Raw genomic sequence first — 27,522 nt, 5'->3', positions numbered from 1 at the left:
TCGTCTCATGATCATGATTTATATAGTTTACCATTACAATTACATTTTTATTTTATTGTTTTATATTCCTGCATAATATTTTATGTATTTCTCACTCTTTTTTTTATTAACATCATTATTTAATAAAATATGGAACCAGATTCAAGCGAAACGCCGAAAATCCGAGATTTGTGAATGGCAATATTGGCAATATTGTATTGCGTCAGGGTTTTGCTAGTCAGTCAACAACCCAACTGAAAGCGGTTAAGTGGCCTTTAGTAGTACAGTTTCGTGCGGCTTCGAGTGTTTATGAGTGACATCAGGTAGTTGTTACTAAGGTGATATCGTTTAATTGTCGGAGAGGAATTCATCAGCGTCGATTCAACGAAAATGGCAACCAGAAACCCAAAACGTGTTGACTAGCCACCAGGAAAGAGAGCCAAAGCAATTATCCTTCGAGAAGAAGGTTACACTTATCAAGAAATAGCAAAGAAATTGGGTGGTGGCGCCACAAAATCAGGTGTAATGAAAGTTTGCAAACGTGGAACGACAAAATCAGCAAAAAGATCTGGCAGAAAACCCAAAGTTAGTCACTACAATGTGCGTAGAATATGCCGACTTTCTTTAGAAGATCGTCGCAGATCCGCAAAAGGTATTAACGGTATTGTCAAATCAACTGGATTACAAATATCGGACCGCTCTATCAGAAGAAAGTTGTGTGAAAATGGATTGCGAGCACGAATTCCTAGAAAGAAGCCGTTCCTGAACAAAAAACAGACGCAAAAACGCATTGATTGGGCTTTGGCATACAGAGGGTAACCAGAAGAACAATGGAGTAAAGTAATTTGGAGTGATGAAACCAAAATCTCGATCTTTGGGAGTGACGGAGTGAAGTTTGTTTGCCGCCGACCGGAAGACGACCTTTTGCCGCAGTGTACTACGGTCACTATGAAGCATCCTGTGAGTATCATGGTATGGGCTTGCATGACCACTAATGGAAATGGACGTTTAGCAGTAATAAAGGGCAATATTAATGCAAAAAAATATCAGGAAGAGATACTGCAAGCCGAACTGCTGCCGACTATCAGAGATTTGTTCGAAGGGGATGCCCAACAATGCATCTTCCAGCATGATGGAGCGCCTTATCATACGGCTAAGACTTCCATGGAATGGTTGAGAAACCAGGATGTTACTGTTCTGCCTTGGCCTGGAAATAGTCCCGATCTAAATCCAATAGAAAATTTATGGTCAAGGCTGAAAGTCTTAGTATCACGCCGAAACCCAAGCAACAAGAGAGAACTGATAGAAGCCATTATTCAAAACTGGTTTAGAGTTATTACACCAGAAGATTTGGCTCGTCTCGTCAACTCTATGCCTCGCAGAATTAAGTCTGTCCTAAAAAACAAAGGTTATCCTACCAAATACTAATTTTGTTGATAATAATCACTGTACCATTTTTTTTTTAAATATATCTACTAATAGCTAACGGCTGTTGTTTTATTTATTTTTAAATTTTTAGAGGATTTTCCCCCTTTAAATAGATGTTAAATATTAAGTAGAAGCATAAAACGATGTAATAAAATTATAGATAAACTTATAAAGTTTTGCGAAGAAGAGGAATGCTGATAACAAAACTAAAATTTTTGAAAAATTTCCAGAATTTTGGCCACTAGTGTATGTCTTTGATATGCACTTTTCTATCATCTATATACTTACCCACCCCCAATGAAGTTCCTGACATGAGCAACGTGGTCTTTGTTAAGTATTGGTGAAAGAGAAGCTTTTTATTATTTTGTCAGCTTTTTCGCTACAAAATCTCTGAAAGGGTTATTTAAAAAATAAGACTTAAAAACTACAGCTTTGTAACTTTGTTTATTTGTAATTGACTTTGTCGTAATAAATCACCATCACCACGTATATAAAAACGATATAACTAAGTCTTAAATTAACATCGGATTTAAATATATAAGCTATTTCTATAAATTTTTTTATATAAAAATGTGAAGCAACTCCCTAGATATTATATAACAGAAAACTTTAAATTTGCCTGACATTCGTTTGTAGCTAATACAAAATTAACTAGGGAGACAATGCAAATTATTAGGTACAAACTACCAAATAACGATTAAAGCTTTGAAGCTTTTTTGTGTTGTTACATGTAAAATTTAATAGGATTTTTAAAAATGACAATCGATTTTAATCCAGTCTATACTAGCTCTAAGCTCTAACAATTAAAAAGGCCATAACTTCTGGTACAATTAAAAACCAGTATCACTCGTCAAAAATATAAAAGGAATAACCAATATAATTCGCAGAATTAAGAATATTTATTGGCGGAATGAAGTAATAAAATGGTGAAATTTATAACAGATACAGTAAAAATATGGATTACTACCCATTACGTCTAAAATAAGAGAGGACAAATTTTCCTTTATTAATGCTTTTTAATTGTTTTGAGCTTTTTTTGAAAAGTTTACTTTCGAAACATTACTATTTAAGGGTTTAAATCCAACCCTATTTAAAGATTACTCTTAACACGTACTTAAAAACGTAATAAAATGTATTATTTATTTAATAATATGTTACCGACACCAAAATAATATATTTTTAAGGTTAAAACTTTGTTTTAAAATATATTGTTGTAACCTAAGTGTTAATAAAATATTTTATAAAATAACTTTTTTTTTACTAAATAACTCTTACTATAATTCCAAAAACTAGTTAAAATTATGTTTCCATATATAACTTGTAAAGTATATGCCATTTGTAACATTTAAAATGGACTCACACTTTAGTTGCACTAAAATAAAACATATGTAGCTAAAACCCTATATTATTATATAAACATAAAAAATAAACAATACCCAATTTTTTTGGTTTGGCATGATTTTAAATTTTGTGTAAGATCAAGGTGGCAATAATACGGATCTTTCCTTTAACACTATATTGCATACCGTTGCTTTCAGGCAACACCAAAATTAAATTTAGTTGGAAAACCAATGTTTTGCTTTTTAGTAATTTTAAAGCACGTATGTGTAGTCAAAGACACATTAAATTACAGTGATTGCGCAACTCCTTGCGCAACTCTCCATACCAGAACATCAAATTAAGTTTTCCCGACAAAAGTTTTAAGATGTTCTCGTCAGTCATTTGTTACATGTATGCGGTATAAGTTCTTGCAAGCTTTAGTCATTTTATAATATTTCTAAACGCAAAGTTGTCTACATTTATTAATAGAATTGTTAAGATAATTAATTCATATACAATTGATAAGTATAGAATTAAAATAATTAGAATAACAAATCAAGTTTTGAGTGTACGTGGCTTTCAGGTAACTTTATATAATCACGCCATGGAACCACCCCAGGTAAGTGTCAATAGATTTATGGAAATGGGCGTAGTAGAAATGAAAATATAATTATAAGATCAGTTCCAGACGATTTTGACATAAGATCCATCTACAGTAAGTTAAATGAAGATAATGCTATTGATAATCCCTCTTATATACAGTCTGACAATAAAGATGAATTTAAAAGAATATTTTCTGGACTCTTCTGAAAAAATTTTTTACGGCGAAAACGCTTAAAAGGAGAAGGCTGACATTCTTTCTAGTGAGACATCTGAAGATGAAGTGTGAGATTCTTCTAATTTTCGAGGTAAAATGTTATAGGTATCTTACAAATAGAAAATCTGGAAGGCAAAAATTGTATTACCTATTCCGAAATGAAAAGTTAATGCACCTACAGCAAACGAGAAAAAGCCAATAGAATACTTTACTAAATTTTTTGACGATTACAGTGAGTTGATTAAACTTTTGATTGAGCAGTCTAATTTATATTGCATCCAAGAACATCCAACTAAACCGCTCACAGTAACAAAACCTGAAATGGAACGATTTATTGGCATGTCATGTTTTATATCAATACATAAATTACCAAGACATCGAATATTCTTGAATCAAAACAGAGGATAAAAGAAGTAGCTGATGTAAGAGTCTAAACCGATTTGAGAGTATAAAAAAATGTATATATGAACGACAATTCTAAACAACCATCTAAAGAGTCCCCAGATTACCATATTGTATACAAGATAAGACTGTTAATCACTAAAGTAAATGAAGTATGTTCTAGACTTTTGTTGTAGAGTTTTCATCAATCGAAGAACAACTTGTTTCTTTTAAAGGAAGAAGCAGTCTCAAGCAGTACAACCGAAAAAAAATTTTTGTTTTATTTGATTCCTCTGTATCAATTTGAAATTTATACAAAAAAAAGAACAACATCATTTAACAGATATTGATTCAGCTGGTAATGTGGTCCTTAGGTTATTAGAGACTACTTCGAAATACCAGAATTATAAATTATACTGTGGCAATTGGTTCAACAGCATCAACTTGCACTTAGAATTAGCAAACAATGATATTGGTATACAGTGTTTAGGGACTGTTAAGTAAAATAGACTCGTTGGCTATCAGACAAAGAAATGGGTAAACAAGTAAAGGAAGAGGTTCACTTTAGCAACAGAAAACTATTATCGATGGTGTTCTCTTATGATGAAGTAGTATGATAACAAAGGTGTTACTATTTTAAGCTCATATGCAGTAGCGTATCCTTGTGGGAAAAACAAGAAATAGGACCGTATATCTAAACAATATATTGATATCGATTATCCATTATCCATTCTTTTATACAATAAGAGTATGGTAGTCTTTGATTTGCTAGATTCGCTTATTGCCTTAGGTCCAAAAGTGGTACCACAAATTCTTTTTTCTCTTTATTGACATTATTGTTGTTGACTCTAAACATTACTCTAGAGGAATTTCTAAATTGATCACTAAACCTATGGACAAACAAGAAATGATTTTGAGTGTCCAAAAAATCCATGCAATGTAGAGTTAACGTAAATGTACCTTACAAAAAACGTATATTTACTAAGATGGTCTAATAAGTTACGCATTATTTTTTCTTTCTACGTTGATACGCATGTTATTAGTGTTGGTACACATGTTTTTAGAGACCCTGTAAAGTTGCAAGCCAATCAAGGCAGCAGTAAACTATAGGCAATGTTTAAAGCAGTTGGGGTGCGTATGACATTGAAAAGAAATAAAATATAGCAATGTTTTGTGATCAAATTATATGTCGGAAGGCGTATCCTTAGCAAGAAGTCGAGGCATGAACAAAAAGGATGTAACCAATTACTTTGATCTGTGAGAGCAAGTTATTCTAGAAGATGAGTTCATGGAGAAGCCCGGGAGTTTATTTAACATGGACGAAACAGGACTCCAACTGAATAATAAACCTGCATCTGTCGTAGCCCAAAAGGGATCTAAAAATGTAGCATCAGTAACTTCTTCGGAGAAGGGGGAAAAAATTACATGTATTACCTGTTGCAATGCTGAGGGTAACTCCCTTCCCCCGACATGCATATTTAAAGGCAAAAATAAAAAGCAAGAATTCGAAGACGGCATGCTCCCAGGATCAAAGGTTTACATGAATGAAAAGTCCGCTTACATAAACACAGATATATTTATTGATTATTTAACACCTCACTTTGTTCCTAGAAAGCCCACGGGAAAAGTAATACTGGTTTTGGATGGTCATGCATATCGTTGCAACTCCGTCCAAATGTTGGAGTATGCAGACGAAAATGAGATTATTCTACTGTGTTTACCGAGCCACACTACACAGTTTTTGCAACCATTAGATCGTTCATTTTTCAAGTCGCTGAAGTCACAATATTACAATGCTTGCAATCCATTTGTTAAAATGAATCCTACAAAGAAGATTAATCGCTGGCAGTTCGGCAAATTATTAAATGAGGCTTGAACAAAAGCTGCCTCAGTACAAAATGCCGTATCTGGTTTTCGCGCAGGTGGTATTTATCCAGTCGACCGCAATGCAATTCCAGAATACGCCTTTCTTGAGAGTTCAACAACACAAATTACTGAAATAGATGATCTCCAACGTCTAAACCTACCATCTACAAGCAGTTCGACGCCGTGTCACACGTCACCATCTCACACGTCACCATTAGAACTACCATAAATACCTGGTAATAAGCCGACCTGTAAAGAAAAAATCACTCCCGGTAAAATTTTAGATAATATCTCTCCAGTACCTTCTACATCAGGTATTTCACAAGTAAGGAAATGCGGTAGACAATTGGCTGCAGTACTTACAAGCCCAGTGAATTTGGCGACACGCAAAGATTTAGATGTTAAAAAGAAAGAAAATAATGCTAAAAAGAATAAAGGGCCTCTGGAAAAAAAAGTCAAGAAACTCAAGAACCAAAAGAAGATGTTTTGTAAGTCATCTTCTTCCAAAGACTCTGACGATCATATGGAAATTACTAAAGACTCTAGTGATGATCTACAAGATGAAACAAATTGTGAATGTGCCGGCTGTGGGGAAATATATTCAACCACATCGAAACAAGAAGACTGGGTACAGTGCGTGCATTGCAATTCTTGGGTTCGTGAAAACTGCTCAAAATATGTTAATTTTTGTGATATATGTGGAAAAGTATTGGCAAAAAAACGTGCCAAATAAAGTTTATGATCGAGCCATATCACCCTTAGTGCCGAGTCATCTCACCCTGACACATCGAGTGAGTTGGCCTTTTACAATCTTTTGTATTTTGATGTTTACTGTTTTTGTATGTAAGTAATTGGCTTAACCAACTATACATATATAAATATTTCAGAGTGTAGACTTTTTTGTGCTAAGATACAGACAGTCAAAAAAATGTGAGCCATCTCTCCCGGACTTACCCTACTTAAAAACTTCAAGTTTCAACCGCAATACATTTATTTTTTAGTGTTATAATTAAATTCACTGTATATATTTTCAGTCGATACTGTTTTTTTGACGAATTAAATATTATTGATTATCTGTAATATATTCAACATCGCTAATGACATTTTTTGACTTTACACGTAAATAAACAAAGACATGCCAAAGAGAAAAAATTAAGTATTGTGAACATTAATTAATAAAATTACTAACAACCACAAATATAATATTTTTAAAGCATATTGACATAATATGCTTTACAAACATGACATAATACACTAGCTTTACAAACATTCGAGCTTTTATATAACAACAAAAAACACAACCGTTTAATTCTCAAAAAGATGAAAATATCTGGAATGATTTGGTTACGCTATTGGTTTCATTATACAAAATATTTGGATCTTTTGGTGACATTTTCAATTTCAGTAAAATTTAGCCAGCTATTACGTAATCAATGAAATAAAAACAAAAATTATATGGATTGCATTACATTTCTGCTCATCAATATTCAGAGCTTTTGAAATCATCATTTTCAGAACTAGGCTTAAAATGTAATTAAGCTTTGTTTTTTTTTTACAAAAAGATTTATCTGAATAACATCATAATCTGTAATTTATTTGTTTATTTTTTTGTGCGGTGTATGTACATATTTGATTATTGATTTTAAATAATGCACAGAATATGAGTCAAATATGATTAATACGTCAAAAATATTTGCATAAAGGCACTTTAAAAATACCAAATACAATAAATAATACGAACTTTCAGAGAAAATTATAAATGTTTAAATATAACGGTTTTATATCAGTTATTACACATGAAGGGCTTAATGTGAAAACAATGACATGGCAAACATTTTGTAAAAATGTGCTATACCTAAGTTATAATGTTATAATGAGATGATCTCTTGAATCATGGTAATGGTGTAATACGCCACGAAAATATTTGAGCCGTTCGTTGTGACATGGCCCTACAAATTCATTATTACAGTATAGTGATCGTGACTGAATCTTTTCGCCAAGTAAGAGCGATCCAAGCCATGCAAATTCTTTGGTGTTCTTTTGGCGTTCTTTTGGTGTTCTTTTGGTGTTCTTTTGGCGTTCTTTTGGTGTTCTTTTGGTGTTCTTTTGGTGTTCTTTTGGTGTTCTTTTGGTGTTCTTTTGGTGTTCTTTTGGTGTTCTTTTGGTGTTCTTTTGGTGTTCTTTTGGTGTTTTTTACTTAAAAGTGGGATGTCATATTGTTAGGGTTGCTACCAGACTAAGATTATTATGGACTGTTAGAAGGCTTGTTATTATTATTACATGCTTTTTAGGTAATGGAGTTTTGCTCCCGAGAAAACGAAAGAATCTCAACTTTCCACAGAAGACTCCAAAAAGCCGATGCAGACAGCAAAATGAAGAATTTTATTCAAAGTCCAAATGAAAAATGGGACGAAATTTTGGACAGAAATATGTCAGTGATAAAACAAAAAAAAACGTACCAGCTCGAGAACTGGGACCTGTTTGCCCATGCAAAAACAAGTGTATAGCGAAACTTAACGGCCGTGAGGCTAATATTTTTATTGAATTTTAAAATCTAAGGTGATGAGAGCTTCAAAATTAATACTTACTTGGGTGCATCAAACAAACAGAAACGACGAAACGAAATGAAAAATCTTTGCGGGTTGTCGACATCAAATTTATGAGTCTTTATAGACTTTAATTTTCCAAAGGTAGATTAAATAGAATTGTGGCGAAAAAGATAAATAGAATTCTAGTACTAGTAGAGTATATATGGGAAAAATATACATATTATTCAAATTCAAAAATATTATAATCGTTATAGTTACCAAGAGAACATAAACAAGTATATCTGAACTATGACATGACTTGAAATAAACTCTACTCAGCTCAGTATGTACCTTGGTGGCAAGAAAAGTCAAGAAATTATGTTATGAGCTCAATATTTAAAGAGATGCAGCTAAGTTGACAAAACAAGATTATAGAGCTTACAACAAGACTTAATTTTAATACAACGTTGAAGCTCAGGCTATGCAGCCTCTATTAAAAAGCGAAACAGAAAGTTCCCAAGCTGATAAGAGGACATGTATTTTGTTTTTTGACTTAAAGCAAGAGTTGCCGATTCCCAAATTGAGCAGTGGGCCAGCATTTTATTGCAGAAAAAATGTGTATGTACAATTTGGGCATTCATGACTGGACAGAAAAGATTGACCACATATTTGTCTAAATAGAAAATGTGACAAAAAGAGGAAGTGACGAAGCGACCTCGATACTGATAAAATTCTTGACTTCCAAGGTAAGTAGTACTGAAAATGTGGTACTTTTACCGACAATTCACACCGACTTTGAGCAAAACTCAAATAAAAAGTGTCTATTGATAATTTTGTGTTTTTAACTAGTACCAGATCAGAAAGTCAAGGCAATAACGCTGCATTTTTTAGTAAGTAGACATATACATCTTTCGTACAAAAATCGTACAAAATATGCACCACTTGTGCATATGTAAATATGTATTCCCCTAAGGAATGATAAAAAATTATACAGAAGTCTGCCGAAAAAATCTCGCTTTGGATTAAGGGTTATAAAACAAACAGATATTTTTGATGTACCACCACTTTTGAAGAACATTTAAAGAGTGTACGGACGAGTTTTATTTCAAAGTAATTGCAAGAAAGAATGTTGCGTACATGTACAGTGGCTATGAATCCGTTAATGTGGTAAAAAGGGGTAGGTTAATTAAGATTCTTTTATGTTCTTTGACACAAAATATTCTGAACCTGTAAAAATTTTAAAGAAGGAACTACATTACTTTCAGTCATTATCACTCCTATAATAACTTATGTGCTGATGACGGTTCCAATAATGACCGGGATGCTGAATTAGTTGGTAAACTGACCAAAATATTTGTTTATGTTGAATAAAAATGTAAAAAAATTTAAAATGTCTTAGAATTTATAGTATAAGTTTGAAATTTATTTTAAGAAGCCACATTTTTTTAATAAATGCTATTTTTCTGCTATTTTATAAAAATTTTTAAAAAATTTTTATTTTTACCTTTTCTATACCTTTTACTTTTGTGTAATTGTTTTACACCAAACCCTTCATATATACAGTACTTCAATTATTATTCATTTTAGTGCAGATCTTTCAGTTTGAAAAAATTTTAGTTAGCCAAGATACTTCTTGACAAAACCGAGATTTTATTGAGCACTTTGAATGGCTAGGAGAAGACATTAAAATATAGCAAACACAGCTAATTGCATACAACTTCTGGATTAAACGACAAGTCATAAATAGTAGAAAAGAAGAAAGAAAAAAAAATAAAAGATGCAAATAGTTAGATTAAAAACCAAAGGGAAGAAATGAAAAACTAAAACAAAAAATATATAAAAATAGCTAAGAGATATACAAAAAGTAAAAGAGATAGCAGGGATTCGAAAGTAAAGCCACATCGAACTACTAAGGACAGAGATGGATAGATAATCGAGAATTTAAAAAACAAACTACCGATGGACTAAAGATAATACTTGAATTATTTTCTGACAATAAAAACAATCCACCACAAATAAAAAGTGAAACTGGTCCTGATATATCGAATGATTGTGGTTCGGTTTTTAAATGTAAGGGTTTATTCCATGTAGAGTTTATATCTAGTGCTGAAACAATAAATTCAGAAGCATATTGCAAAACCCTTCAAAAACTAAAACGTGCTGTGACATTGTAAATCAAATTTTATGTTGATACCTTCTGTTTTTAATTTTTTATGTTTTTTATGTCAAAACGTTCTTTTGAAAAGTCTGATATGACACGTGAAGAAGAAGGGGACTAGTGTCTTAAACAATATACGGTAAGGATTTTGTCTTCGTAGACGTTAAGTTCAGATATTTTGCAATATTTTTGACATCTCTGCAATAATTACTTGGATTTAATATAAAGAAGTAAATAAAAATAGAGCAAGTTAAAAAATAATTATTCCAATGACTTAATTCCGACGTAATAAATTAAAAGAAACAATCAAATTACTATGAAAATTTTTAATATTTGAGAATAATGGAGTGATCCATGTTAGAGGTTAGGGGAAGAACCAAGGTAACTGACGTCATCGAAAGGATAGCAGACTAAAATGGAGATGAATAGGACACATGGCTAGAATGACAGATAAGCGATGGACAAAGGTGGTTACGGGAATGGAGACCAAGGAAAGACAAGAGAAGTATCGGTTAATCACCCACACGATGGGCTGACGATTTTAGAACACGAGGAAAAGCCTATATTCAGTAGTGAACTTTTGAAACTGGAGGATAAATGTTTACCAATAAGTTCTGCTTTAAATGTAGAAAAACAACATACTCTTTACTAGTAGATTAACTAATCGAGTGAATATTTTAGAATTATTTTACCTAGCGAAATATACTGTTAGGTTAGAATAATTAATCCCAAAATTTAAAAAAGCAAGCAAGTTTCTTATACCTCTTGTACATAAATAATTAAATTAAATATAAAAGCACCGAAATATGGGTTCATAGACGAATGCTGAAGATACCTTGGACAGCAAGGAAAACTAATGAAGAAGTACTAAGGAGCGTCAATAAAGATAGAGAACTGCTAAAGACCGTTAAACATCGAAAAATGTCTTATCTGGGACATATAGTAAGGAGAAGTTGATATAAAATATTACAACTGATCGTTAAAGGTAAAATAGAGGGCCGTAGAGGAGTAGAAAGAAAACAAGTTTTTTTGATTAAAAAACATTCGTGAATGGACACAGATAACAAATTCCAATTATTAGGGCAGGACAATTATTCCATATTGCAGAAGATCGAGAAGCCTTCGCAATGGTGATTCTGATATGGCACGAGAAGAAGAATAAAAGCACCAAAAATTATTATAAATGATTATCTATTCTGCCGACATTTCACATATTTTTTTTATAATTTCACATGATTTGTTGATTCAGCCACGAAACATTACATACTATGCTAAAAAAAATTACCGGCTTACCAAGATGAAAAATTTGAGTACTGTATTTAAAAATTTTAATATTTAAAATTTTCTCGGAAAATCATTATAAGAAAGCTCATGTCTAAAGCGGTCTTATTTCGCCTGAGAAGTGGATAGGGCTTGCCCTACAAAATATACTCCTACTAAAAAACCGAACAAACCAAGAGTTAATAATAAATATGGAAAATAACAGTTGAAGTTAAACTGTGACCTATTTTGGTTTAAGTCTTCAGGCTGGTCATCAAAATCCATTTCCTGGTATTCTCCTGAACTCATCGACGAAGGATAAGAAGGCGAAGAAGAAGAATTTTTGTTACTATCAGAGCTAAGAGCTTTAGCAACTATTGGTGTACGTTCTGGAAGTTTTGGAGGAGGTTCGTATTTTTTTTTCAAATGTTTGGAGCTGCACGGATTAGTTGCATTAATTTGAGCCTTGTTTAACTTTGACATGGTTCGTACAGCTGCTTCCAATTGTTGATCCAGATCAAATTCTACACTTGGATTAGATTTACTTCTTGAAGACCTTGTGCTTTGGAAACGCCGTGTGGGGTAGCTACCTGTCGATTTGTTTCGACCGCTTTTTTTGAAGTCGTAGTACATACAAGGTTTTTCAACAAACTTCTTAGTACCTGATGTCGAAGGTTCTTGACTAAAGTCTCTTTTTATAATTTTTGGTGGTGTAGAGCTTGATGTGCAAGATTCTGGACTGCTTTCTGTTTCTTCAATGATCGGTTCCATAGGGTTATGCATGGACGCCTTCCAAAAAGCTTGTTGAGCTAAAACATTTGATTTGTTGAAATCTTCTGGTAATCGAACCCCTTGTTCCAACTGAGTTTCTGTGAATTCAGGTTCACTATCATATACAGGAGATAGAACCTCGTTAATACTTTGGTATATATCATTTTCGGATGCTGTTTCTTCAGACCCATTTTCATCTTCTTCAATAACAATATCAAGATTAATTTTTGAAATCTGGTGTTTTTCGATTATGCTTATATTTTCATAAATTCTTTCTTCTTTTGACTTTTTTAAAGGCTTTGTTCGTGAGGCTGCTGTCTTAGCTTTTGGTGTTGCAATTGACTCCACAGTAGGAACTTTCTGCTGCTGAAAAAACCGACGATATCCCATTAACTGCATGACAGGAGGAATTGTTAAAGTTGGTTTTGCGGGTTGTATTTGTTCTGTTTTAGTTTTCTGTGCAGTGTCCATAGGCTTCGGAGTCACTATTTCTCCAGGACCATTTTCATCTTCTTTAATAACCATATTCGTATTAATTTTTGAAATATGGTGCTCCTCGATTATGCTTATATTTTCATAAATGCTTTCTTCTCTTGGCTTATTTGGGGGCTTTGTGGGGGAAGCCGCTGTGCTAGGTTTTAGTGTTGGAAAATGATCTACAGTAGGAACCTTTAGTTGCTGAAAAAACCGACGATATCCCATTAACTGACTTACAGGAGGAATTGTTAAAACCGGTTTTGTGGGTTGTATTTGTTCCATCACAGTTGTTTGTGCAGTGTCAATGTTCTTTTGAGAAACTTCTCTAACAGTTTTTTCTTGTAGTTTTCTAATATATTTTGATTTGGGTGGTAGAATTCTTTCATTTATGGGTATTTGGGATAATTGGTGCTGTATACTTTTGACAAACTTTGAAGTGCTTGCGATTGTTTGCGTGACAGAGAACTGTTCGTCGATATGAACAGCTTGCAAATGTTTGATATAATTGGATTTTATGGGAATTTCTGGAGCACAATCAATTAATGACTCATTTTTAGACAAGGAATCGTGAACTTCATTTTCTTCTATACTCGGGATGTATTCCAATCCGGATTGCTGTATTTCGGTTTGATTTGATACGTCTTGTTGAGAATCTACTGGATTACTATTTTCATTATTTATGGCCAAATTAGAAAAATCATTTACATGTTTTTGATCGTTATAATCGTCTTTTTTACTAAATTGAGAACATTTAGATACCGATTTTTTCTTAGCAACACTTTTTTTAGGAGATTTTATATCTGCAAAAGGTTTTCTGTTGAGTTTGAAACTACTACTTCTTACTTTTTGTAAATTTCTTTCATAGTCGTTTTCTACATCGATACATTTTGTATCTTTGGAATATTGTACTTGTTGTTGGAGAGAAATTCTTTTATTGGCGAGTTTGTATCGCAGCTCATCTTTGGAAGGTGACAATGTTTTCTTTACTTTAACAGAAATACGTGAGCTCTTCTTTTTGGGTTTTCGTTTCTTTTTCAATACTGTCAACTCCTTGCTGGGACTATCCATCGCACATTAGTTGATTTTGGTGTCTCGTTATCCAAGAATATCTAAACTTAAACAAATAAATCAAAGTTATTTTAATGTAAGGCAATGGTTACAAAAAATAAATAGATAAAAAATAAATATTCTTTTACAATATGTTATCCTTAATTAATTTAATCAATAAGGCGATATATGCATATAGGGCAGATAGACCAATGAGCCCTTTTTGGGAGATTGTATTTTCTTTCCACCGTCATGGAGATTGTACCGTCTCCATGTGACGGTGTATACATTTATTTATCTAATATTATTACCAAAACTTTTAAAATTATCACTAAGCTGTTGGATACATGAAACCTTAGACCAAGAACAAGAGGTTAAATGTAGAATAGAACAGGCAAGAAACACCTTCCTAAAGATGCGACAGTTACTCACTACTCGTAATCTTGATTTGTCCCTACGATACCGCATGATAAAGTGTTATATATATAGTGTACTATTACACGGCGTGGAAACTTAAACGTTAACAGTCAGCTCGTTACGACGTTTAGAGAGCTTTGAGATGTGGGTATTTCGTCGTATGGTGAAAATTCCATGGACCGACGTTCTGTCCTTGGACATTTGCTTTGTTACGGTTAATACCTTATTATGTTTCAAGTAAAATTTCGTTCTACGCTGATGACACAAAAATATATGCCAATCCAATCACAAACCAGCTAACTTTCCAAATGGACTTGGACTCTATTTTAGTGGTTACTACCCTTAAATGAGGAAAAATGTGTAGTACTTTGAATTGGTAAAACTAACCCACTTGTTCCGTACTTTGTTAACGGGCAGCCATTAGATTATGTGTTCTCGTATAAGGACCATGGTGCTATCGTAAACAGCAGCCTAACTTGGTCCGACCTCTATTTGTAAACGTGCGAATTCCAGACTATATCTTATTTGTCGTTGGTATATATTGACGTTGGTAAATCTGTTTGAAGATGACAATGCAAAGTGGTTTTTACTCACTGCTGTAGCTAGTCTACACAGTAAAATAAAGTATGGTTTTCATAAAGTTTGAGGTATATACAAAATAACCAAGGCCAATGAAGAAATAAAGAATATAGGTAAAGTGTACACACAAGGAAAGATAAGCTACTTGCAGCTAAAGCTAAAAAATTTGGTCTTTATTATTCTTATGACATATGTTACACTGAGTTAACCTCAGATAAATAAATCTATATGGCTACTTGGCTACAAACTTAATTGGTACGCTGCAAGAATAAATTGCCAGGTCCAAGCAAAGTACTTACTAAGCAGAAAATGTCATTCCCAAGATACCACCAATATCATCACTCAAAGTTTCCATTTACTGTAGGTAAACCAAAAAGTTATTTATGTGAATTCTGCCAAAACTGTAAAAATAAGTTAAAGTTCAAACCAAATGATTCTTACGACCTAAATTTGACGAAGAAACAGGAAGAAAATGTGAGAGCGATTAATTCATAAGAGTAGAAAAGAAAATGCTAAAATACTCATTGTAGATAAAGTTTTCAACAAAATGTTCTGGTTTTACTGCTTCAAAATAAATGTATTTAATAATGAATCAAGTTACTGCTATACGTAATACGTATACTGAATGTGATGATATAAAAATTTAAACTTTTTTATTTGTTTTTTGCATGACTGTCTAAAGAAGCAGTTGTAAGAGTTTTCTGGAAAATCTACAATTGTCTTGCTCTCTGATGCCGCTGGGGGACAAAATTAAATTTTTTAATGCCAACATTTACTCTTTGGTTCGCTGAATTGATATGGATGTTATGCAATTATTGAATAACTACATATTGTATATTGCATAAATGCTGTAAAAATAAGAAGAATATATCGGTAACACAAAATCTTACCATTCGGTGATGGTGTTGTGCCGAAAAAATCCTAGTCCATTTATAGTTATTTTTGACCATGAAAATTGGGAGCCATTCCTGGTAAACCTGTTCCAAAAAAGCATGTATCAAAAAATAAAGTACCTTACACATTAATAAAATATTTCATCATCAAAGCACTAAAAAATGTTGCACTGCTTTGCTCGAAATCGTATTTCCCTCAGAATGATGTATTTAGTTATTGGGATCCTGTTGTAGAAATACGGAACTTTTAAAAGCCAATAAATTAAAAGTGTCCTTTTTCAAACGTAAATAGAATAAAAGTGATCAAGGTCTTTATGCATTTTTACGTCAAGAGGACATCGCCTTCAGTGATCATATATCATACGATTTCACAATGTCAAAAAACATAAATACTATTTACAATAGAAGTGGACACTATGTCAGTAAAATACGTGTTGATGAGTGATATAATACGTAAATATGTTTCATTTATCATTTATTTTTTCATCATTTCATGCTGTCAAAAATGAGAACGTCAATTTTTTACGCATACTGCTGACTAGTCAGATGGTTGTAAACTGATCTTAAAAGATACATAACTTAAGTTTTGACTTAATTTAAAATATAACTTTTAGTCTGCTTGAATTAGACGTATTAGATAAAATTATATCAATATTATTAGAAGGAAAGTGTATTTTCCTTCAAATACCTGGGGCTTATAATCACGAAAAAGGCAACAACTGAGGAAGAAATTACACAAAGATTAGGACAAACAAGAACAGCAATCCGACAACTTAACTCAGTATGGTGGGATAGACACCTAAATATGAAGACAAAAACGCAGATTTATAAAACATTAGTGCGAAGTATTATGACATATGGGGCTGAAAATTGGATCATAAACAAGAAAAACAGCAGTAAGATAGTAGCAACAGAGATGGAATGCCTGCGAAGATGCTGTAGAGTAACAAGAATGGATAGGAGAAGTAATGACGAAATAAAGCAAAGAACATCAATAGAAACAGACATACTAACATATATAGAACAAAAAAGACTAAAGTGGTATGGACATGTAAGAAGAACTAGCGACAGCAGATGGATAAAGAGAATAACCGAATGGAGCTCCATAGGAAGGAGGAAAAGAGGACGACCCCGAAAATCCTGGAGGAACGAAGTAGACGGTGCCATGAGTAAGAGAGGACTAAATGATGGAGAATGGAACAACAGAGAGAGATGGAAACGGTTAAGCGAGGGAAGGCAGTGAATACTGTAGAATCCCTAAATATATATATAGAAAGTGTATTTTCAGTACAAACTAAAATTTAAAATTAGTCGAAACAGGGTTTTTGCTTGTGTACCATTTTTACGTATATCGCTCCAATTATAGTATTTCAAAACCACATATAACATAATATTAAATTTTAATGTATTAAAATGTACAGATGAATACAATAAAACAGATCATTCTGTAACCGGCTATAGCCCAGAATATTTACTTTTTGAAAAAGCCAACCCGATTGTTGCCGAGGAACTGTGTGAAGCGACAAACTTACAAAAAGATAAATAAATAGCCTAGAAAAATTTGGTAAAAAAACTATATGACAAAAATAGAAAATATGATTTAAAAGAGGGAAATTGGGTTAATGTGGAAAATTAAACACTAAACAAAATAGGAAAAAAACTTGACGAAGTAAGACTAGGCCCATTTCAAATAAAAAAAAAATTTTAATGCATTATATGAAGTAGATATTGAATACAAAAGAAAAGATTTAAATTATTTTCAAATTTCAAAACTACTGCCTTGTGATAAACCATAAATGGTTTATCATACCTCTTCGGTAGGGGGATGTAAAAATAAACCTATGGTTAATTTAATAAAACAACAGAGTGTGATGTACCTTTCACAAAATAAATAGTTTTAGATTGTATGATTGTTTTAATTAATTATCACTGACATTTTGAAATTATATGAAACAATTGTCGAAGAAATATTTTTGTGTAAGAAGTAGCATTGTTCTTGATTCTCGTTTTAGGTAGGTTTTATATTTGTTATGTTAGATACATTTTGTGTCCAATTAAGTCTGCACCCTATGGGAAACTTTTTTATTTTTAGTTTTATAAAAAAAAGTTATTCTTTATAAAGTATTCTAAATAATCTCAAACCTAGAATACAATCATCAGGAAATAAATGTTTTTACTCATATACGTGGTTTGTTAAAAAATATGAATTTTATTGTAAATAATTTTTATTAACTTAAAATTACTAATAGGTTAGCTACAGGAATAAGTTGCGATGAGTAAGATCCTTATATAAGGCCTCTTTAAGCCTTCCTAGGTTTTCATGTGCTGAATCCACATACCTTTAGTCTATTTTTAATTATATAAGCTAAAGCAGTTCTCTATCCCTTGATAATCCCATCCCAAGGCATAACAATTCCTTTAATAAATTTCGCCACAGATAGGGTAACTTGTCCTGTAGCTTGCCTTCTAGCACCTCTCAAAACTCGAACTCACCGATTGTCAGATCTCAGACCGGTTTCATCCCAAAAGTTGATATTTTGCCGATTTTCAAACGTCCCTGTTTAAATCTTCAAATGCCAATTTAGGCTATCAATATCTTGTTTTTTTTTGATAGTTCGGAAAACTTAAATTGTCTTCTGCCAAATAATTTTCGAGCGCAAAAATATTTGCCCAAGTTTCTGCCGAAACAGTTACACCTGTGGCTTCTAGTAGTTGTCTTTGGAAGTATTCACTTCATGCCATTTCCTGGTATACTAAAGCAATAATCTTCTTCCCTAAATATTTAACATTCCCAGACAAGACATTTTTATTAAATTATTTAAAATAAATATTTTCTAGGCTGCTCGGTAAAAAGAGTATAAGTCAAAAATTGCCAAAATATTATTTTTGCCGAATAAGCCTATAAAGGACTGTATCTTTACCTTGGTATTAATAGATATTATTAATAGATGCAATAAATAGTAAATGCATTCAAATGGGACTTGACATCAACACAGATAAGACCAAATTTATGATAGTATCAAGGAGTCCAAAAAATAATGAACAACTAACTCTTGGTGGACAGCAAATAGAGAGAGTGACAAAATATAAATATCTGGGAGCTTACATCAACACAGAATTAGATCCAGGCCAAGAGATCCGGGTACGAATAGAAATGGCAAGGGCAGCGTTCTTAAAATTCAAACAATTGTTATGTGACAAAAATCTGAATATTGCGCTGAGACTGAGGTTTGTTGAATGTTACATCTGGCCGCAACTATTGTACGGGGTAGAAACATGGACACTAAAAGCGCAAATAGTTAAAAAGATTGAAGCCTTTAAACTTTGGATATACCGGAGAATGTTGAGAATCCCATGGACTGCCAGGGTCACCAATGAGGAAGTGCTGAGAAGGATGGGTCGAGACAAAAAATTGTTGAGAACGATAAAAGTACGCAAGACTGCATACCTTGGACACATACTAAGAAATAATAAATATAGTCTTCTGCAGGTCATCATACAGGGTAGAGTCGATGGCAAAAAGGGAATAGGTAGAAAGAGGAAGTCATGGCTGCGAAATATTCGAGACTGGACAAACATGACTGTAGACGAATTATTCCACGTTGCAAAAGACAGAGAAGCTTTTAAAAATGTGGTCGCCAACCTCCGTTAATGGGGACGGCATAGGAAGAAGAAGGTATTAATAGAACAAGTCAATATGCTAATATAAATTAAATAACATTGTTTGGTCTTGTTAGTACAACTTGTTAAATAAATTTTTAATGTGCTAAAAACAGTTTATATCAACTTATACTGTTTATACACTTCGAGGTGCTGCTGAAGAAAAAATAGAATCTGTTCCAAATTCTAGGTCTGAAAATGCAAAGAGCAGATCAAAATCAGGTAATACCAGTATTGATTCCAACATTGAAGGAGTTTGTTCACGAAACAAAAGAGCGGAACATAAAAGACATCCAAACTTTGGAAAAGTTTATGTAACAGCAAAAAATAAGGTAAAACTAGTAAGCTGTAAGAAAAAACTTGAAGTCTGTAGAAATAAATGCAATAACAAAATTTTACAAGATATACAAAAAAAGCTATTCGACGAATATTGGTCTATGGTGATTGCAACAAACGTCTTACATATATTGTTAGCCTTATAGACTCCAAACCACCTAAAACCACTAGAAAAAAGACTTTAGATTAGGATAAGCGAAAAGTGCGCACAGTGATTCATATTTTTTATATAAAGGTAAATGGCGCTAGAATTCAAGTTTGTAAAAAATGTTTTATGAACACATTTAATGAGACAAATATGTCTATTATACTGGCTTTTACAAATAGAGATTCAAATACTTCAGGAAAAATAACTGATGACCAGCGAGGTCGTGATCATTCTGCTAATAAGCATAATGAAGAATGCATTGAAGTTGCTATTAATGCAGTGAAGTCCCACATAAATTCTTTTCCCCTATATGAATCTCGCTATACTTGACGAGAAAGTAGTAAATGATATTTGCCATGCCATCTTAATCTTCAGAAAATGTACAAATTATACTGTGAAGAAAATAATTCACCTATCTCTAGACCTATCTATGAAAGAGAGTTTTATAAAATGAACATTTCATTTAAAAAACCTAAAATAGATAAGTGCCATAATTGTGATGTGCTGGCTAATAAACTCAAAGTTACTAAAAGCGAAGATGATAAAACTAAAATAAAAGATGAGATAAGTATTCACTATGCTGCAGACAATGCATATGTTATGAAGAGCAACGATACAGAAAAAGCAAAATGTGATAGTAGTACTTTTAGATGCCTCACTTTTGACTTGCAGCAGTGTCTCCCAATTCCATACGTAAATTCTTCTGTGGCCTTTTACAAAAGACAATTATGGACATATAAGCTAACTATGCACGAGAATGGAGAAGAAAGTGTAGCATGTTACATGTGGCACGAATGTGAAGGAGGAAGGGAAGGTAACAATATAGCTACATGTATTTATAAAGAATTATTATCACTACCACCACATGTTTCCAAACTAACCCTGTACTCAAATACATGCGGTGGTCAGAACAAAAATTCACATGTTTCACATTCACATTAAGTGTTCCAATTAGCTTGTGAGAAGTACAGGAAAAAAGAAGAAATTCAATGTTGTAGAACTTTACCATGGTGATTTCTTAAATCTTTCAGATTTTTTAAAAGGTTTGATGTGAACTGGTTTCGTTATACGAGAGAAAAGGGAATTATTCTTTATAAAACAGGCATCTAAATGAAAAATAGGCATTTCTGACGCTAAGTGTACTACGTAGAGGACAAGCTATTGCTAGGTTGGTACCCAGCAATTTGTATAAAAGCACTCTTGCTATATCAATGCAAAAGAAAAAAGATATTTTGGATCTTCTTCCTCTGATAAGTCAGTATTTCACGATTTTTATAAAAATTTAAACACAAATATGAAAAAAATAGTATAAGTCATCTGGTACGTGTGGTCTAAATAATATAAGTCAAATTTTTTTTGTAATTTCCATTTATTTAAAAAAGTATATACTTTGTTCAAGATTAGTATTTACAAAGTAAAATAGTTAAATATAACAACTCTGGGTACTACGATTTAGGAGATATGACAATTAATTAGCTTCAGAACAAAATTATTCATCGTTTTTTGCTTCTCCTGAAAAGTTGACTAAATTGACTTATACTTCTTTTATCAAGCATCCTAGTTTTATAAATAGAAAAATTAATAGTGGGGAAAGAATTATCTGCTTTTTGCAATATTTTTTCGTCGTATATAAATAGGATAGACATATCTTTATCGTTATAAAAAATACAAGGTGATTTTGTATAAACTGGGATATGTGTATCAGAAAACATGTTTAAATAAAATGAAATGCCCACAGTTGTTAAAAAAGCATGTATCTCTAATTTTTTTCATTTATCGTTTAACAATAAAATTTAACAAAAAGAAACCATTTAAAACACAAATGTGTCCAAGTTATTTTTACTGAGTGAGAAATACAATGTAGATAGCCAATCTCACTTTTAACGGATTCGATATTTCATGAAATAGAAACCTCAAAGTTTCTTTTAAAGATACAAGACCAAACAAAATTATTACCACCAGCAAAATTATAGTTATATACTTTGGAATATTTACTCTCAAATGAGATAATACAAATTGTTTGGTTAAAAATATTATTAGTGGAAAATATATTTTGTTTTGCAATCGTTAATTGACTATATCTTTTGTAATTATAATCTAAAAATACTTACATTTATTTGTTAATTTGTACACATATTCGGAAGAAACGAAAACTAAGTATCAATAAATAAATTCTATTGCCCAGTGGCTTAACAAAAAGTCTAAACTGTTTTTAATTCATTAGGCCAGTAGTTTATTTCTATAAAATATTGATAAAAATGTATATTGATCTGAAAATGTAATATTGTAAATTAACAACTTTGTATCAAAAGAGAAAATTATATCAATTGTAGTAAAAGTATATAAATATTTAAGCAGTATTATCTAACAAAGGTTTCTCGGAGTGTGGTGTCCGACGAAGAGTTCAACAGTGATAAAAAAATATATTATATGTTCTGAATTCTCTGTTTGATAAAATCAAATTTCCATTAATAGAAAATTGACATATGTAGCATTAAAAGAATCAGCTGCAAAAATGAGTCTAATAATAAACGCCAACAAAACAAAGTATATGAAAATAAGCACGCAACCACAAATACTACGACCACTTGTTATAGAAAATTATGTCATCGAAGCAGTGACCGAATTGGTATACCTGGGAGTGCTCCATAACTCTGAAAATAATACTACCGCAGAGATAAACCGCAGAATTTGCACGGCCAACAGTTCCTTTTTTGGGCTCAATCTCTTCCTTAAATCCGCAATTATATCGAGAAGTACAAAAATAAAACTCTACGAAACAATAATATGCCCAGTCCTAGCATATAGTTCAGAGACCTGGACTCTAACAAAAAGTAATGAAAACATGTTAGGATGTTTTGAAAGAAAAGTACGAAGGCGAATCTATGGAGCAGTAAGTCACAATTTAGTGTTGAGAACACGATACAACTTCGAACTTTCGAGAATATACCAGGAATTAGATATCGAAAAAAATATAAGGATAGGACATCTGAGTTAGATGGGGGATTGTTCAGAGAGGAAGAGGAAGACCCAGAACAAGATGGGGACGACTGGAGATAAATTCTTGAGGAGGCTAGACCCTACGCAGAGTTGTAAATCCAGAATGATGATAATGAAAATTAACAATCTACAGAGAAATTGTAGAGTTAATATTGACATATTGATCAGAATTCTGACAGATGACGGAAAAAAGTAAAAGCAGTAGAAATTGATTTTCTCCAATTTCTCGAGATATCGAATATCTAAACTAGAGCATATATCGAATAATGAAATTAAGCGACGCACGAATCGAATAGATAGAACAAGTAAAATATAGAGACAAAACAGTTGATATGGAATGGGTACATAAGAAGCATGGAAGTAAAAGGACGGCCAAGAAAAGATTTTGATTACAGTTCATCAAATAAGAGGAAACTAGGAAGACCATTAACTACATGGATTAACGGATTTATGGCAAGAATAAAAGACCGGGCAATAAATTAAGATTCCTAAAAAGCCAAAAGGATGTGGCGAGTAGAAAATTAAATGAAATTTATATTTTAATTAATTTCACCAGAATTAAAAAAAAAAACAAAAAACTATAGAATTTTATAATTAAGATATCTATTTGGATAATTTTAATTACAGACTGCAAATTAATAATTAGATTTTTTATTATATCTCAGGGTTCTTATGTGAGTTCAGAAATAACTTCGTGCTTGTATTATAGTGCTTACAGCTAAACAAGTGTAGAAGGAAATTTATAAACTTTAAATTTGTTCAATACAATTAAATGTAATTTTAAAACCTTGGAAAATTATTACACGTATATACAAATCAATCAGCGCAGCCCAAATTATACTACTGCATTAACTTATTAACTTGTTTCATCTAAAAACTTTATGCCTGCAATATTTTTCTCGAAAACCAGTTAACTTTCAATTATTAAGTCTTAAATGTCGCTGAGGATCTTTTATTACAACCATTTAGCTAAAACTCCTTCCTTTGCTCTGGTTACAAGGAATCAATCATCTATTTGGCTACCAAATCTCCTTGGCTATGGTTCTTCCGATGAGTAATAAACTTATTTGTACTTACAAATACTAAAAAACTCAAATACTGCAAACTTATCCCAATCAGTATTCCTAGTCCAGAAAGTGGACTACTACTGTTTAACCTCTTACCCACAAAATTATTTATACTACGTTCAAAAAAACTGCCAGTACTAGTTCACTTCTCAGGATTCAATGACCTTCTCTTTATGGTCAGAAACAGATAACTACCTTCTACTCTGCTTTCACCTTTTTTTTTACACAATCATCTTTCAGTCCTTCAAAATTACCCAAAGTCCCAAGTTCTCAAGAAAGGACTTTTAAATCCATTTTTGTTTTTAATAAACAAAACTAACAATGAACGTTCATAATTAGCTTTTTATAAAATTTCCTAGAGTTTTTTGAACCGTTAATCACTTATATTTTGTTTACTCAAATCGTGGAGAAACATGTAAACGGTTTTTACAAAACAAAATTGTCTACTACACATATTTAAAAACTAATACTAAATTTAATAATTCACCTATATAAGTATACAATAAGTCTATATATTTTTTAACATATTACACAGAAAAACCATATGTGAATATAATTTATTCCTCTATTTTACACTACATGTAGAAATAACCAATTGTTATAATTTTTTATTCTTATCATTCTCTGTATGGGGGCTTTTTTTTTAACTAGAGAGGTCAGCGGGCAAGTCCAAGTAGACCCGCTGAGCTCTCTAGTTTAAAACAAGCCCTCATCCAAAACGGTTACCGCGAACATCACATCAATAGGAGCATCCATAGACATCCATCTGCCACTCAATCTCAACCCAAAGACTTAGACCCTCATCACATGAAAGGTTTTCTTTCTTACATCAAAGGTGTCACTGACAAAATCGACAAAATTCTAAAATCAAGAGGAATAAAGACAATATTTACCCCCCCCCCCAACAAAAACTTTATCTCTTGTCCAATAAATCAAAGACAACATGCCAAATGAACAACACGAAGTTTATGAAATTCATTGTGCAGATTGTTCCCGATCCTATATAGGCCAAACAAATTGTAGAATTCAAAGTAGGATTTATGAACATTCCATTTCTATTCTATTCTATTCGCTATTCTCAATTTCGGCTCTAGGTCAACACCATCTTCATACAGGTTCATACCATAGCCCTCATCCACATCTATAAACCAAGAATTATCCGAGAAGCCATAGAAATTAAAAAAAAGCCAAATTGTCTCAAAAAACAGGTGACGGCATACAGTTACCTTCGACATGGAGACCTCTCATAAAGAAAATACCGTCCGCTCCAACCGTCAATTAAAATCCTACTGTCAGAAATTTTCTCGCCAACCCCAGCTCCAATTCCCACGCTGGCCCCTAGGCCAACCGCCACCAAAGCCACGTTATCATCGACGATATAAATGACCCTTCCTTTATTCCTAGCACCAGTAACGCATTGATTAGTGATCAGTGTAGTAGTGTCTACATCAGTGTCGTATTATCTAAGATCAGAATAGCCATGATGATTGTCAACCTCCGTCGCGGAGATGGCACGTGAAGAAGAAGTAGTAGTGTCTGGGGGCTCGGGAGACTGAGACTTCGGAAACCCTGAAGAAGACATCAAAGAGGAGGTCGAAAGCTCGGCTTAATCATAACCGACGTAGTTCAATCCGGAAGACTGTTGAGTTTAATATTAATTTTTGTAATAGTAATAATCTTAGCTCTAGGTTTAATTGTACTAACCGCGGAAACCTTTCGGAACATATATATCTATTTTTAGCAGACATAAAGGAATATGAGTTGAGCCGTATCTTACAAAATCTCAATCAGAATTGATTAAGGCTGTTTTAGCAGTTCAAGCACACTGCGATTTGAAATGGGCGTATCACTTACTTTTCTACACTGCTTACGCCAGACCATCTTTACTCAGTGCCGCCGACTGACAACAAATAACAACAAATACATTATTCTCCATTCAAATTAGTTTTAAGACGAACTAACTGACCGTACGGTCATGAGATTTGACGTCACGAAGGCGATAACGATGAAACTAAGCGCCAATGATGAGTAACACGTTTAACTTTTAGATTTTAGTATTTTTTAGCAATTTTCTTCAAAGTTGGAACACGCTTTTCTCGATTATTACTTTACACAGAAAGGTGAAACAAAAATCAACGATTACAGAAAAAAAAACTCTTTCAAGTGATGGGCGTAAAAAGTTTGGTTATAATAGAACGTTAAACAGTATAATCCAATTTTTCAACAGAAGTTTAAAAAAAAAAAAAATAAAAAAAGTAAAACCATCATTTTAAAGGCAACATAATTTCGAATAATGCGTCCAAATTTCGAGACATTTTGTCGGTAAATAACAGAGAAAATACTGTCCCTAGGTTTTGGTGCACCGATAAAACAGCCTTAACCATTTAATTTAAATTAAAAACAACAATTCTGTTTAAACCATAATTTTTCCATTGCGTTGCCCTAAACCATTACAGCAAAAATCGACTAGTATTATAGTATTAATTATAGTATAATGCTAATAAGTTAAGATTTGGCTTAGTCAAAACCCCTAAAAGTTACTATAAATTAATAATATAACTATATACTCTTTTTTCTATTTAAAGTATCTATAGTTAAAGTATAGTAAACCGCTATATAAATCCATATAATTCAACAAATAAATATACCTCTTCCTGCTACTCCATTTATTAATTATTGTTAATTTTATTTTTTAGTATTTACCTATTTATATTTACCTATTTAATTTTTTATAATTAGTTTTAATAACCGTCTATTCTTTGTTACAGGTACGTACAATAGTAACGTTAATAGGTACTTCAATATTTTAATGGTAAGTATTAGATTAAAAAAATAATAATAAAACAAATTTTTGAGAGATGATAAACATCTGAAAATAACAGAACCTCAAGACGATGATGTTGCCAATTTATATTGTAATTATATAACCAATTAAACAAAAAAATTGTTGACTTTTCAAACTAAATATACGAACTCTATATTATGGCAATAAAACGGAACCACTCAAGAAGCAAAAAAATATACGTGAATACAAATATAATGGAATTATCAAGTTAAATCTCCTTCTTTTGGACTTCATCTTTCAAGGTCATTTGTTACATCATCCATTCATCTCATACTGACACTTTTTCTCTTTCTTCTGTTAGTTGTTTGCCGTTGCAACATTTTACTTGTGTCTTTGACAGAGGTAAAAGTAATTTAAACAGAAGGTTTAATACACTTCACATTAATATTTACAAAGAACCGTGAAATAGTTTATAACTCCAAAAGCTAACCGGATAACATGGGCAGATCATATGGAAAGATTAGAGGACAACAGAGTACTAGAAGTAATAGTTTTTGAGAGATCAGATAGTAGAAGATCTGTCTGGAACTGCAGGACAACGATGG

General features: G+C 32.4%; 1 protein-coding gene across 2 annotated transcripts; it reads right to left on the bottom strand.

Annotated features, from left to right (window-relative positions):
* Positions 1-1,832: 1,832 nt before the first annotated feature.
* Positions 1,833-22,248, bottom strand: LOC140432599 (uncharacterized). Of its 2 annotated transcripts, none has more exons than XM_072520615.1 (3): positions 22,177-22,248; positions 15,919-16,005; positions 1,833-14,094 (listed from the first exon to the last, which is right to left on the bottom strand). In XM_072520615.1, exon 3 carries the CDS (start codon positions 14,051-14,053, stop codon positions 11,864-11,866), a length of 2,190 nt encoding a protein of 729 aa, XP_072376716.1. In that variant the 5' UTR covers positions 14,054-14,094; positions 15,919-16,005; positions 22,177-22,248; the 3' UTR covers positions 1,833-11,863. The 2 variants fall into 2 exon arrangements, with proteins under 2 accessions (XP_072376716.1, XP_072376715.1); XM_072520614.1 differs by having other exon boundaries at positions 1,833-14,099; positions 22,177-22,239.
* Positions 22,249-27,522: the final 5,274 nt, after the last annotated feature.

The sequence above is a fragment of the Diabrotica undecimpunctata genome, chromosome 1 (assembly GCF_040954645.1).
Source record: "Diabrotica undecimpunctata isolate CICGRU chromosome 1, icDiaUnde3, whole genome shotgun sequence".
Classification (NCBI taxonomy): Eukaryota; Metazoa; Arthropoda; class Insecta; order Coleoptera; family Chrysomelidae; genus Diabrotica; species Diabrotica undecimpunctata.
The sequence above is the reverse complement of the archived record's forward strand: the minus strand, read 5'-3'. Positions and strand labels throughout refer to the sequence as shown.